This window comes from Sturnus vulgaris, chromosome 3 (genome assembly GCF_052056855.1).
Source record: "Sturnus vulgaris isolate bStuVul1 chromosome 3, bStuVul1.hap1, whole genome shotgun sequence".
Lineage (NCBI taxonomy): Eukaryota > Metazoa > Chordata > Aves > Passeriformes > Sturnidae > Sturnus > Sturnus vulgaris.
Genome location: NC_142245.1, coordinates 112,464,991 through 112,480,627, shown reverse-complemented (window position 1 = coordinate 112,480,627; position 15,637 = coordinate 112,464,991). Strand labels below are relative to the sequence as shown.

Sequence of the window (15,637 nt, the reverse complement as noted above, 5' to 3'; positions counted from 1 at the left end):
GGAGTAACATCTGACCTCCCAAAGGTACCACAGGGGTCAACTCGTGGCTTTTCAGAACCTCCTGAGACACAATCTGGGGCTCCTGTGTGGTTACAGCACAAAGAAATCCGGCAGAATATTCCTCGTTTGGATTTCCTCCCTTCCCAGGGCCCCCACACAGAATTTTAAGTGCAAACACTGCTACTATTATTAATAACTACTTTTTTTTTTTTTTTTTTTTTTTTTCCCTTCTCCCCCTCTCCTGCAGCACCTGGCATTCTGATGGCATTAGTAGGGAGGGTTTCATTCTGCACCCTGCCTAAAATGCTGGTCAAACCTGTCCTGTCAGAAGCTCCCACGTTACATAAAGGAGGCTGGGGCCATGTGAAAATGCCACCTCTTAATTGCCACCAGGGTAATTAGTCTGGAAAAACCTCAGGATTACCTTTGTTTTTTGTTGTGTTTTTTGTTGTTTTTTTTTTTTGTGTGCTCACCTTCCCCGCTCTGCTGCGAGGTTTCACCTGTATCTGGGGCACAGGAAGCAGCAGAGCTCTCCCAGGGCTTTGGGAACAGGGAAATTACGGCGAAAAGCCGCGAGCGAAAAATAGACGGAGCAGACAAAGGGGGGAAGAAAGCTTTGTTCTCCCCCATTTTCACGGATGGGGAACAGTGGCAACAAATCCCTTGGGCCAGGCAGAAAATGAGTGGCTGAACCCTACATGGAACCACCGTCCCTTTAAAAATATCTCTTTTTTTTCTGGGGGGGGTGTGTGGATCCGACATCTGGAATTTTACTCCTGTAAAGGGAGGGTTTATTTTCACTCCCCCCCCCCTCCCATCTCGCACCCCACCAACCTTCAGGGAGATTAAAATATGTGAGAAAGTGCAAATCCTAAATTAGCTCAATATTCACATGTTCCTTAATTATTGATGAAACTCTTGGCTCCCAAGGGAAGTTTTTGCAGAGAGAGCTGGGGGTTCCCAGCAGAAGATTCTTTCAGTGCTGCAGTTCCCAACTCTGCCCACTGCCCATCCTCCCTGATTCCACCAGGTTTTCCCCAGGGATTGCTACCTGGACCATTTATTTTCTCAGTAAAAAAAAACCCAGAGCTTTCCCATCATACAAAAAAAAAAAAAAAAGCAGAAAACCTCCCTCCTCCTCCACTCAAAATGCTATCTTTTTCAGCATGGTGCTGAATATTTCTGCTCTCACTACTTTTAAATTGCGGTTTTAAAGTTACAAAAACAAATATTTTAATGCCTTTAGTTTAAAAGGAACTAGGAAGAGTTTCTCTATTACACCTTTAAATTTATAAAGACGGATTAAGATAGGAAAAATGTATTTGAGTGATTCAGAAGCAGATTTTCACTTGATGAGGAACGGAGTTTCAATTTGTTTTACAATATTCCCAATTCTGCCACCACAAAATTGTGTATTTGTACTGCATTTCCTAGTCCCACATCACTAAAAGTTTGCTGATCCAAGAAAAAAATGAGTTTACCCCTGGATGGAACAGGTACAGAGATAAAATCCTCGGTTATTGTCCCGAGGTCTCCGAGCTCTGATCCTTCCTGGGGGTTCCTGCCCAGGAATGAGGAGGAATTAGGAATGGCTTTGGATGCCCAAAATCCTCACCCCATATCCAATAGGATACACCATTCCCAGATCTGTTTTCCAGCCAGGTGTGATGCTGAGCAGCGTTTCCAGCAGATTTTGTGTGGTTTCCCTCTCTTCTTGGAGCTTCCTTCCTTCCCTCAGTGTTGGCAGGTTCGGAGGTTCCGTGACGTAAATTGTGCCTTTTGAAGGTGGATGCTGCAACAACTTCGGTCTTGTGTGTTTAAACAGGAGAAAATTGGTTAATTACGCTGATGAATGCAGCTAATTGTCCTTGCTGAGAGCTGAGGAGCTGGAGGCAGAGAGCAGCAGGGCAGCTGGAAGAATTGCAGCCATGCTGAGCTGTCCCCAAATATTTCAGAGCCCCTGAATGGTTTAGGGCGGAAAATCCCTGAGAGATCATCGAGTCCAACCATTCTCCAGCACTGCCAAAGCCACCTCTGCCCCGTGTCCCCAAGTGCCACAACCACATGGATTGGAAATCCCTGCAGGGATGGAGACTCCTCCACTGCCATGGGCAGCCCCTTCCAGTGCCTGACCACCCTTTCCATGGAGAAATTCTTCCTGATGTCCAACCTCACCCTCCCCTGGCACAGCTTGAGGCTGTTCCCTCTCCTCCTGTCCCTGTTCCCTGGGAGCAGAGCCCGACCCCCCTGGCTGTCCCCTCCTGTCAGGGAGTTGTGCAGAGCCACAAGGTCCCCCCTGAGCCTCCTTTTCTCCAGGCTGAGCCCCTTTCCCAGCTCCCTCAGCCTCTCCTGGAGCTCCAGCCCCTTCCCCAGCTCTGTTCCCTTCCCTGGATGTGCTCCAACCCCTTCAATTCACAAAAGTCACAAAGCAGCTGCTTCTCAATGGACTCGAATTCACTTAAACACAAGCAGAGGTGGTTCTGAAATATTCAATGGTGTCTTGCATTTATGCTTTAGAAAACCCTGCTTGTTACTAAGGGTGCACCTGGGGACAACATGGGTCAGTGGTGGCCTTGGCTGTGCTGAGGGAATGGTTGGACTGGATGGTCCTAGAGGGCTTTTCCAACCTCAGTGGTTCCATGATTCTACAATTTCTCCTTCTACAATTCTCTACCTCTGCTTTACGCTGTTGTGTGTGAAGCATCAGAGCTGGAACACCTTTGGGAGGAAATTTAAGGAATTCTGCCTTTACCACATGTCTGGGCTGTCACTTGGGATGCTCCAGTGTCATCTCCCACCCCTGGCTCCAAGGAAAGCTCCTAAAGTTCACACAAATTTGGGTCCAACAATGGTACCAGGACTATTTTCCCATGGTCTCTACTTCCTAGGGTAGTTTGGTGCCTGCAGGTGTTTACAAGCACAATCCAAGCTCCATTATTGCTGCTCTAACATTGCACTTGCCAATCATGTCCTTGGCCGTGGATCCTGCACTGAATTCTGAGCCTCAAAGCCAAAAGCAGCCCTATCCCTGCAAAGAATGGAACAGCTCAGGAGAAACCAGTGTTGGAATATTCCCAAAGCAAAAAGGAAAATTTCCTCCAGTCACTGCTGACCCGGGGTTACCAAAACTGAAAACATTTTAATATCTGTGCTGCTCATGCCTCGTTCCCCATTCAGGAACGACAGCAGAGCAGGGAGTCTCATTTTCCTTGGTGTCCAGGTAATTTCACTGGGAGCCACCTCATTCTGTGAGTACAATGGATGAATTTATAACAAAAGGCCTCGGAGTTTGAAAGTCAGATTTTCGCGGAAATGAAACCAAGTCGTTCCTTTGTGCTCACATTCTGCTAATTCCACCATCTGGGCACTGACGTAATTCTTTTTCTTGTGCTTTCTAAAAAAGGCCTCCTTGCCAAACCCAGAGTTGGGTTAAAACCGAACTCAAAACCCACTAGAAACAAAAACCCCAAAATATATATGTGTAATTTATTACTCTGAAACATGTTCCTCTTGTTCCAATCATCCATTTCACTGGACAGTATCTGCTATGAAGAGCTTTTCATTGAGTAATGCTGACCACAAACACAGAGCAGAGCAGTTAAATCAATTGCTTGTGTCAAATACAAGCAATTTATGATTTATGATTATTTATTTATTATGATTTTCCCCTCCTACAACCACATGCAGAGCTTGGGACACATTAAAATTCCACATTTCCCTAGATAAACTGCCATGTATTTATTGCAGAAATAGAGAATCTTCCATTGGTAGCTGATACTTCCATCTGAGCCAGATTTAAGTCTTGGGTATCCCAAATTTAACAGGAGCAACAGCACAAATTTAAAGGTTTATTCCTGGTTTTATTCTTCCTGTAACTGACACTGGAATGTGGCCAAGCACCCACAAGAATCAGCACACAGAAAAACATGAAAATTCACAGAGGGAACAAACAAACAAGCTCAGCAGCATTTGGAGAAGGAAACCTTATTCCTTGACTAGCACCTTTTTAAACTGAAATCCCAGAGAGGCTGTAAAGTTTAGTTGGCTTAAGAGTTAAAAAATAATAATTGGAAACAATCAGGCTTTTGGATTCTAATAACAAAAATTCCAACTTGTGGTGAGCAAGAAATCAGGAGGGATGCTTCAGCTTAACATAAAACATTATTTTGCTGTCTTCTTCCATTGAGGAGATGATTTTTTCACCTCAAGAATGGAGTTTCCTCCTAGTTTGTTAACAGCTGATGGTATTTGGTGGTATTTCATTTAAGGAAGCCAGGGACAAGAAAATTATGGTGAATAATAATTGTACAGCCTGAAAAGGAGACGCAACAAAGGTTAAAACCCCTGGCATGTGAAATCCAGGGAAAGGCATCTTGTTCTCCCATACAAGAAGTGAAATTTCATTTTGCTGCAATGAATGAGCATGTCCTGAGGGCAGAAAAAAAAAAGGTGCTTTGGAAACCAAGAGATCTTAAAAAAGGAGTTGAGCTGCAACCAAACCATCCATGTGGTCTGGGTGCTGCAGATGGAGTTTCCTCCACTGCACAATAAAGGCAGCTTAAGGAAATTTTTTTCCCTATTAACATCTGCATCTTGACAATGTTCCTCAGACCACGTTAAGCAACTCTGCTGAGCTGAGACAATATAAAAATGTACCCATTTTCTTCAGCAGAGCAGCCAATGGGATGTTTTAGATTTACACTGATGAAACCCAGCCTGGATGAAATGAGCAGCTCATGAATTTGGATCCTGGATTCTGCCAGGATGACTGGCTGGTGTTCAGGGTTGTGCTGTCACTTTGCTTTGGCCAAAGAAATATCAGGACAGGACACCAGGAAGGTGAATCCTTCTTCCCAGTCCACCACTTCCAAGCTCACCCATCTCTTCTGACAGCTCTGAGTGACATTAAAATGCCAAAATTCATGCTGAAGGTTTCACATCTCCCACAGAACTGCTTGTGGCAATGCCCAGTTCCAGCATTCCTTATTTCCAGGCTTACAATGAGAAACGAGCTCTAGTTTGGTTATAAATCCAAACTGCAAGTTTTCAATGTGTGAATGGCAATAGCAATCTGGCTGTGCTTTTTTTATTGGGCTCCCAATTTCAGGAAAAAAACTTGCTCTAACCAAGGCAGCTTTCTGGATTCCAGAGGTACCAGTGAAGAGATCCTGAGTATTGCCTGGAAATCAAAGATTTAGGTATGGTTAATAAATGATAAGGTTAATACACATTTCCTTTAGCTTTGGTGCAAAGTTACAATTGTTTGACAATGATTTGGAGGCACAGGGAGGTCTTTTTATTTCATCCTTTAGTGCTGACACTCAGGACCAAACTTTTAATTACAGTAAGCATTTTGGGAAGAAACAACATTCATTTTATATGTAAAAAAAAAGATGAATGTAAAAATTAGACACCACCTTGCAAAAATCAATGAAAAAACACAGACAACTTTGCAAACCCCCTTCTGCTTCCAGAAGCAGAGCTGGACTCTCACAAGTGAAAACAATTTTAATTAAAAGGCAGTCCTAAGGTGATTTTTAATTTTTTTTTTCCTAGATTGAAAAAAACACAGTCAGTGTGAAGCAGTAGAAAGTCATTCCCTGCTTTTCACAGTCTTGATGTGTTAATCCTCCATGTGGATCCTTTTTGAATGTGGCAATGAAGCTCCTGCTGGCCCATCACCATGTTTTCCCCTGGGAGAGCTGGGTTTAGATCCAGCCTGAGTTTAGACCCAGCCTGAATTTAGATCCAGCCTGAGTTTAGATCCAGTCTGCTGGAGCAGTGTCCAAGTCTGGATTGGTGCTATGTTTACAAAGAGCTTCCTCTAACACAGACTCATCCTTGAGTCTAAAAGGGTTAAATGTTCTTGCAGTGCTTCTTTTTCTTTCTGGGTACTTCTTCCCCACACTCCCCTGCCTCCTCTTTTTGCTTTTTGTGCTTCTTCTTGTGGCGTTTCTTCTGCTTTTCCTCCTGCTCCTCTGTGCTGAGTTCCTCCCCCTCAGACATTCCCACAGAAATTTCTCCATTGCCTGTATTTTCATCACAACTGATGTTTTCTCCTTCATTCTCCTCTTCATGTTTCCTCTTTTTTTTCCTTTTGTGACATTCATTTAGTGGATCATCCAGTTCTTTTCCATTCAAGCTCCCTGTCTTAGGCTTTTTCCCTGGTTTCTCAGAGTCCTCTGTCCTCTCTGCCTCATCATCTCTCTTCTGCTTCTTCTTTTTCTTTTTGGCTTTGGTTTCCAGTTCTTCTGAAGGCTCCACAGCTTCATCAGCTGCTGGGCTGGAATGATCCACCTTTGCTTCTGCTTCCTCCTGGGATCCCTTCAGCTTTGCCATACGCTTGGCAAAATATTCCTGGACAGTGAGAGCACTCTTGACTGTACTGGAACCGTCTCCAGGGCTGCAGAGGCAGCTGCTCTTCTCTTCCTGGGAGTCAGGATCAGCAATATCCTCCTGCAAGGGAACAGAGATGAGCAGGAGTGAGTCAGGAATCATGGCTTTAAACATAATGCTGGGGTTTTTTTGCACACTAATAAGGAAAATACTGAAATCCAACGTGGAGCTTTGAAAATTAGCTGTGACAGTACAGATTTGGGTGAAAGTGAGGCAGCCCTCCATGTGAAATGCTGTAGGTTTAGGGAAAAGAGGTGGAAGGAGGGAAGGCAGCAAGAGAACACAAACCAAGACAGTTTCCAGTTGTTCTGAGTTCCTTACTTTACCTACTCCTACATAACTTATGTCTACCAGTGTCATACTCAGTGCATTACACTGACTTTACAAAGCACAAGTCCCTGCAAGACATAAAGCAGCAAGAAAAATGATCCACTGCAATCCATTAGCCTGTGGCACAAAGGAAATCCCATGCCTGGGATAACTCTTCAGCAAAGAATCTGTGATCCAGGGAGCAATCCAGCATTGAGGCATCTCCTCCATCTTATCTGATCTTTGGAAATGTTTGTTTCAGAGCTGCTCTGCTGTCAGGGTGTCCCAGATGTTGTTATTTAAACAGGCACCATTTGATCACAGGTTATCAGATGGCACAAACAACATCACAGGTTACATCTTACAAGGTTTCTGCAGACATGAAATAAAGAGCTGCTCATCTCCAGCTGCAGGTGAAGAGTCTCCTTTCTAGAAAGGAAATATCAAACTAAAAGCAAAGTACAGCTCTGGAGATGGATGTTATGGATGGCATGAAGAGAATTGACTGAGAAAGCAACAAATGCCACAAGATGGAAATGTATAATTTGTTAAATTATCTGAGATTTACAAAAGAAACAAACCAGAAAGGCAGCTGAAATTAAGGTTTGTTCACATACATACCAATGCACTCAAAACAAAGCCTTTGTGGTACAGCCTTTTGCTTGGCAAAAGTCACAAATGACTCTTGGAAATGTCCCAAACTTTCACAGAATCACAGAATCATTCAGGTTGGAAAAGAGCTCCAAGACCATCGAGCCCAACCTGTGACTGACCTGACCCTGTCACCAGTGTGTCACTGAGTGCCACATCCAGGCATTCCTTGGACACCTCCAGGGATGGGGACTCCAAATCTCCCTGGCAGCCCCTTCCAACTCCTGACCACCCTTTCCATGAAGAAATTCTTCCTGGTGTCCAACCTCGCCCTCCCCTGGCACAGTTTGAAGCCATTTCCTCTCCTGTCCCTGTTCCCTGGAGCAGAGCCCGACCCCCCTGGCTGTCCCCTCCTGTCAGGGAGTTGTGTAGAGCCACAAGGTCCCCCCTGAGCCTCCTTTTCTCCAGGCTGAGCCCCTTTCCCAGCTCCCTCCACTCATTATTTGTTTTTTTTAAGGCCTTAAAAACACCACACACCTTTAACACCACAGGGAACCAGGTATCTCCTCTAGACGGGAAAAGCTGGGGAAGATGGTGTAGAATCCTCACCAACATTTGCCCTACAACCCCTTCCTGAATGAAAGGGGATCCAGAGGGATTATAGTCAGAGAAAATTCTGTTTTTCCATTCATAAATGCACAAGGATGGGTAAGAGCACCCGATCTACCCACACATCCTGAATCCTGCCTGCCCGAATCAGAGCAGTCAGATTTCACAGCTGTAAATGGGTTAGTTGTACACCTAATTAGTGGCTTGTTTTTATTCTGTTTTTACTCAGAGTCAGGATTAAAAACATGAAGGAGACTAATTTCTCATGTTTGGACTTCGTTGTTAAGTAAATCTTATTTAAAGTACAGAGAGTTCTACAACATTTCTAGCTACCAGCTAAAAGTGAACAAAATGGAGACCAGTCTAGCTAGCTACAAGGTCTTTTAAAGCTAAACAGTCCAATAAAGAACTAACACTTACATTATTTATACTTTTGACCCAATAACCAAACACCCGTGACCCACAGTGCAGCACTAATTACCCAACCAAAACCTGCTGCCTGAAAGTATGAAGAAGAAGGAAGAATAAGACAGAAAGGAGACAACACCTAAAGGCTTCCATCTTGTCCCATACCTATTACTATATTCTAAAAATCCTAAATTCAAAACCCTTCACCATGTGAAATCACACACTTCTGTTTAACTACACCCCCGTGATTTTAACTCCATCACTCAAATTGTGAAGCTTCCTCCAAGGTCTCAAATCAAAAGCAGTGTTCTCCAGGGAATCAGTGCCAGAAAGCACAGAAAGCCCAAAAATCCCAGGCTTCAGGGTTCCAACACACAGCCACTTTCACTGCCATAACCTGATAGTTGGGGAAGGCCAGCAGAGAGCTGGGAGAGAAAACTCCACTTATCTCAACACTTTATAGTTATTGCATGATGCTGCAGATAAGGGACCTGGCTCTCTTGAGGGCATCATTAAACTTGAGGGCTGAAGTGGAGTTTATTAGGGTTTGTGAGTAAGGTTTTCCAGGTCTGGCTCCTTATGCATCCATAACCTTTAGTCCCATGAGCAGGAATGCACAAATTGGTGTCATTAGTGATGCATTATGAGTGGTGGTTTCCTCATCCATCTGCTTTCAAGAGAACTATTCCAGTGGAACGAAAGTAAGGTTGCACTTGAGATTCCAGTGATGTTTGTGTGGGCACTTATCAAAATTAGGGACTTTTCTTGTAGGGATATGTTGTAGCGTTCCTGAGGGGTTATGAAGTAACTGAAACTATTTGACTTCTGGCAAAGAAGCCTGAAAAGGGATGTGGAACAGGGGGAAAAACAGGATATATCCACACACAGGTTACATTTGAAAGGGGAGCTGCAGCAAAAGTTTAACAAGACAGAATTCCCAGGATAAATGAGTTGAGCTATATTTGTATTACACCTGGTTTTAATAAGACCTAACCCAACAAGCAGAGAATCCCATGTCATCACAGGATCATTTAGGTTGGAAAAGAGCTCCAACACCATCAAGTCCATCCTGTGACCATCCCTGTCAGCCAGCCCAAAGCACTGAGTGCTATGTACAGACCTTCCTTGGACACCTCCAGGGATGGGGACTCCAAACTTCCCTGGGCAGCCCCTTCCAATGTTTACCAACTCCTTCCATGAAGAAATTCCTCCTGATGTACAACCTGACCCTCCCCTGGCACAGCCTGAGGCCTTTCCCTCTCCTCCTGTCCCTGTTCCCTGGGAGCAGAGCCCGACCCCCCTGGCTGTCCCCTCCTGTCAGGGAGTTGTGCAGAGCCACAAGGTCCCCCCTGAGCCTCCTTTTCTCCAGGCTGAGCCCCTTTCCCAGCTCCCTCAGCCTCTCCTGGTGCTCCAGCCCCTTCCCCAGCTCTGTTCCCTTCCCTGGACACCTCCAGCCCCTCCAAGTCTCTCCTGAAATGTCCCCAGGACTGGAGGTGCCCCAGCAGTGCCAGCACAGAGGGACAATCACTGCCCTGGCCCTGCTGAAGCCCAGGCAAACTGTGTCATTTCCCTTCCCTCCACAGCAGGATTTTGACACCCTGGATTGCAAAAGGACAAACAGACTCCCAGGTTTTGGGCCAGAACTGTTTCCCTCCCCACCCCAATGTGGAAAACACGCTTGAGCCCAGAAGATCCTGGCCAACCAGGAAAGGATTTTCTCATTGCCTTAGTGACTTCAAGTCCTGACAACTTAATTACTGTAATTGAAGGCAAATATTACTTGAGCTCTACACATTTCTTTCTTTTCATGAAGTACATTAGGCATAAAACAAATGTTCCTTTGGTTAAGCAGAAGAGTTCCAAAGGTATGCATGAGTTTAGAAAATAAGAACCTTGCTCAGAAACTCCTTTATTGATAAGAATTTTAATAACCACGGGCCACTGAGCACAGAACTAACAGGGCATGGAGACAAGCAAAGAAGTGCCAACCTTAGAAAACCTCTGGGTTTAGGAAAAGCTTGTGTAAAACCATAAATCACCTGGAAGGGCTGTTAAATGCCAAGGTATTCCTGTTTCTGTGGTGTACCTGTCCCAGTAGCCATGGGAACGCTGCTGAACTCTAACCAGGGGTTTTCTCTAACCCCTCACAGTTTATGCAATTCCTCCCCTGCTCGACCCAACACAGAGAAAAATTTCAAAGAAAAATAAGGCAGATACCCCTAAAAGTGGATTGTGCTGCTGCAGCTTCTGAAAGACCAGATAAAAGACAAAAAGAAATATTCTTGCTCCAGAGAACTGATGATCACATAAAAAAGAAAAGAGCAATTGTGCTGTAACTGGAGGGAAACCTGAAGATTAGCCTTTGGAGAAGATGTTTGTCCATGCCATGAGTTCTAAAATTGCCCAAAAAACTGATCTGAGGAGATGAAGTTTGAAGGAATTGGGAATAGGGAACTGGTAGGATGGTCCCAAGCAAAAGAAAAGGACTGCTTGAAACGTGGTGTTAAATGTGGAATGAGCAAGAGGAAACAATAGGAAAATTCAAGGAGAGGTTGGGAAGTGCACAGGAAGAGATGAAGGTCAATTACAGGCAGAAGTCCCCTGTAAATATCATCTGTTTATGTAATTAGTGAAATGTATGGAAAATAAAGGACACAAAGCACTCCATGTACCATCGTGTTTTTCTCTGCCTTTCTTCGCTCGCTGATTAAATCATTAAGGGAGTACACTAAACTTACAAATGGAAATCCTGGTTCTCTTGAATCCTGCAGGATCAGGATTGCATCTCTAGGGCATCCCACTCCCAGAGCATCCCTCAGTTATTTAGTGAAAGGAAAAAACGAGGGATTATGGTCAATTATCAAAGCAATTCACATCAGTGAAAAGAAGACAAGAAGCCCAAAGTGGGAAGGATTTAGACACATCATGAAACCAAATGGGTTTGAAACCCACCCTGGTCTAGTGGAAAGTGTCCCTGAACATGGCAGAGGTGGGAAAGAGATGAGCTTTAAGGTGTCTTCCAACCCAAACTATCCTGAGATTATTATAATTAATATTCAAGAATTAGAACTGCACCTGCACGTTTTCCCTGGGAGGAAAAGTGAGACAGAACCACGTGCAAAGCAAAGGGTGCTGGCAACACACAGGAGCAACACAGCAGCCTGGATTCATTCAGAGAAGTTTCCCTCCTCTTCAGAATGCAAGTCTTTTCTTTATAGCACTTAAAATCTTAAAAAAGGGAAAGAAAAGAATCCCTTATACCATCTCTGTCTGCTACATATGAACTACTATTACTTAAGCCCAGGAATTTCACATGACTTTGCTTTGTTGCTAATTCACAATAATTTTGTGAAATCTGATTCACAAGAGGCAAAGTCCAGAAGGGATGAGCAAAAAGGCAGAATTAAGCTGAACTATTTCAGTAGGCTCTCCCTTAAATCACAGAAAGTGGGCTGGATGAAGCACATGGAGCCTGAGTTCCATGGAAAACACAGGATCACTCAGCTTTAAAATGCAGCCACCCCTGTTCTGCCTTCCTTACCATCTTTCTTGCTGAGAAACTGTAACAATAAGATTAAAATAATCTTGTTCTGTTCCTGCTGCTTCAGATCCTCACCGAGAGGTTGGTAGGAGCCCCATGCAGTGCACAAAACTTGACAGGCAAGAGCTGAGGGCATCCCTGTATCTTTCCATCCCAGGAATGGCTGCAGAAAATTCCTGAAGAGTCACTCTGGAGCTTTGCAGACATCAGCTGCTGACAGAGTCTTGCTTTAAGGAGTTGACAACTTCAAGTTAAGTACGAGCATTAACATTTGGATTGGGATCAAACAGGCGAGAGGGTGAACAAAGACCTGTAGCCTGATGAGTTTAAGCAGGATTAAAATAAATACATGCATAAATAAGGCCACATACCATCAGTTCTGCAGTCAGTTCTGGCATCAGAACAGGTACCCAGGAGGCTCCAATGCTTTTAATTTACCTGATTAAAGTTGGTTTACTGCAGACAGCATCTTGTGAAGAGCTGATGAGAACAGACTCCCAATACAGCATGGGCTGATGCAAAGGGAAAATGGGACAATTTCTGTGGTGTTCACGAGGAAAAGGACAAGCAGCAAAAATTATCCACAGGAAAGCTTTGCCAGTAGGAGAAATCAGTGTCTTTGTGAAGCCTCAACAACCACTGGGAGGTCTCAACCACTGAAAGCAATTCAGACAACTACCGGGGAAGGGTTGGGGGAGTTAATCCTTGCTTGGAATGGAAAATGTGGGGTCTGGACTCCAGAAACATCTTTCAGTCCTGCAATGCTTCAAAAACCTAAACAGGGATAGAATTTGACCTCCTGGTGGTCATAGAATTGTTAAAGTTGGAAAAGCCCTCTCAGATCACTGAGTCCAAAGATTCCCCAGCACTGCCAAGGACATCACCAACCCATGTCCCCAAGTGCCAGATCTACACAGCTTTTAAATCCCTCCTGGGATGATGATTCCACCATGGGCAGCCTGTTAAAAGAAATCAGGGTTTAATGAAAGACATGAGAAGCAGGGACACTCAACCTGGACAAAAGTGGTAAAAATTCAGGTCACCTGCAACTTCTATTTTTTGTTGGCCATGGTGCTGTAATTACCAGGACATGCCACATATCCATAGGAAGATTTAATTTTACTACTATTTAACCTGAGTACCAATAGAACAATGAACCCATTGATGGGAAATGGAATGAAAATCCTGAATGTCCAGTACCTGGATGACATGACACTTGTTAAAAGAACAAGTTCCAATTACTACAGAGAAGCACTTTCCTGCTTGACTCTGTTAAAATAAATTCTGTGCCAGAATATATTGAAACATCAGCTGCTGTCTTGCAGTTGATATTAACTTCTACACTCCACATGAGCCATCAGCTGTCTCTAACCTAGCAAGGACAAGAAGAGAGGTTAGGAAGTAATTAATGGAAAAAGGACAAGGAAAACTGTTTTTAAAAATATAATGTTTTTCCATGGAATTATGAAGATCCATTTTTGCTACACTTGCAACTACAAAAGAGCAGATTGATTCTCTAGCAATCAAAAGGCCAAGGAATTTTATTATAGTACATCTATGCCTAAAATAATCTGGAGGTTATTGATAGAATATTGACCTCTGGAGCAGAACTGCTATGAGTGCTAGACCAGCTCCACTTGTTTTAGTGGAGTCATGGAAACCTCCAAAGAACAGAGGTTTCACCATCCCTCAGGATACAGAATCAGGGAATGGTTTGGGTGGGAAGGGACCTTAAAGCCCATCCCATTCCACCTCCTGCCAAGGGCAGAGACACCTCCCACTATCCCAGGCTGCTCCAAGCTCCATCCAGCCTGGCCTTGGATATGGCACCACATCCTAATGAGGAGGTTTTATCACCACATAACAGCACCCATTTCACCCCACTGCAGTAAAATCTACAGGTGCTTGATTTTCATTTACATTGTATTTGCTGATTCTGTTTTTATTTCGGTTTTAAATTCTGTGGTGATGCACATCCAAATTCTCCCAGCCTGTCTTGTCCTTCTATTTTATATTTTTGCTAAAAGCTCATCCTGTACCTCAGCAAGTGGCCAATTTTAGCAATTTTCATTCATTCACACAACAGAAAGCCCCCATCTCTCTTGCTGAATACTCCTGGTGTGCAAAATGCCATTTGTTTGTGATACAAACAATTCATTTCCAGGGGTGTAGGATGAGCTGGAGCCCAGCCTGATCCCATCAGTGAAACAGGAGCTGCACAATAAAGCTGTGACACTCAGCCAGGTTTTGCCTCCAGCCTGCAAACACCAGAGGAACAGGAAACAGCAGGGTTGCAAAAGTGCAACGGATTAAATTTTGGCCAGGGATTTGATTGCAATGATAGTCCTGGGGATTCATTCCAGCTGTCCTGAGCAGATCCTGGTCAGGCCACAGCACCTGTATGTCCAAGGGCAGCTTGGGAATCCCGGCACTGCGTCCCACAGGGCACACACACACTTCCTCCTACTGTTCTTACACTTTTCAGGAAAAAAAAAACCCCAAATTTATTTAAGTTTTTGAACAATAAAGGCAGCGAGTAAAATCCAGGAGCTGAGGCTAAGGGGGAATACACACCGTGGGATAATTCCCAAGAGTTGCAGAAGGCTGAAAGAGTGTAAGGAAAGAGTTAAAAAACTCAGCACGTGGCAGAGAAAATCCTTTTCATGTCTTGAGAGACACTTAGATATCCCTGTGACATCTCATTCCACTCCAGCTCCTCTGCTGAGGCCAGCACAACCTCTCTGCCTTCGCATTTCCCTGCAAATTACATCTGTGCCTTACACTGGATATAAACAAAACTAAAGGAAGAGATTTCCCCTAGGATCTCTCTATTGGCACGATGCAGAGATCCAAACACAGTGACTTCATCTTCCCCCAAAAGCACCTAAATCAATTCGAACTGTTCTGTTCTCACCTTGAATAACAGAGGAAGTACAGTCCAGCAAAACCAGCACAGGACTGGGAAGGTCACGTTTCCCAAGTTCTCTTCCCAGCTGGTGGGAAACCCTGGAGAAATGATTCCCTCCAGCTCTGGCACAGGTTATCAAAGCACAGAACATGCCTGATCAACTGCATGAAACTCAGAGCAGAGCTAAGAGTTTCATAAAGTGTTTGTGAGGTGCCCTGAGATCCTTCACAGAGGTATCCCAGATGAACAACGACTGAAATAACCCTGGAATTCCACTCACCTGCCCCTGGGGCTGGGACACTGAACACAGACCTGACCCAGCAGCACTTCTGGGATGGATCTGTGAGGAACCAAATCACCAGGAGTCTCAGGTAGTGTATTTTAAAGGAGTGGGCAGGAGAAAAAACATGGAATGGTTTGGGTAGGGTTGGAAAAGACCTTAAAGCTCATCCAGTTCCAACCCCTGCCATGGCAGGGACACCTTCCACTATCCCAGGCTGCTCCAAGCCCCATCCAACCTGGCCTTGGACACTTCCAGGGATCCAGGGGCAGCCACAGCTTCTCTGGGCACCTGTGCCAGGGCCTCCCCACCCTCCCAGGGAACAATTCCTTCCCAATATCCCATCCATCCCTGCCCTCTGGCAGTGGGAAGCCATTCCCTGTGTCCTGTCCCTCCATCCCTTGTCCCCAGTCCCTCTCCAGCTCTCCTGGAGCCCCTTTAGGCTCTGCAAGGGGCTTTGAGCTCTCCCTGGATCCTTCTCTTCTCCAGGTGAGCACCCCCAGCTCTCCCAGCCTGGCTCCAGAGCAGAGGAGCAGCTCCATGGCCTCCTTTGGACTCTCCCCAGCAGCTCCACCTCCTTCTGCTGTTGGCCCCA

General features: G+C 44.8%; 1 protein-coding gene across 2 annotated transcripts in view; it reads right to left on the bottom strand.

Moving 5' to 3' along the window:
* Window positions 1-3,839: 3,839 nt before the first annotated feature.
* The window catches only part of PINX1 (PIN2 (TERF1) interacting telomerase inhibitor 1), a 60,784-nt gene continuing 48,986 nt past the window's right edge, over window positions 3,840-15,637 (bottom strand). For both annotated transcript variants that reach the window (XM_014886505.2, XM_088162564.1), the window contains exon 7: window positions 3,840-6,456. In XM_014886505.2, the coding sequence (XP_014741991.2) occupies window positions 5,857-6,456 (600 nt within the window). In that variant the 3' untranslated portion in view covers window positions 3,840-5,856. The remainder of the gene's footprint in view (window positions 6,457-15,637) is intronic.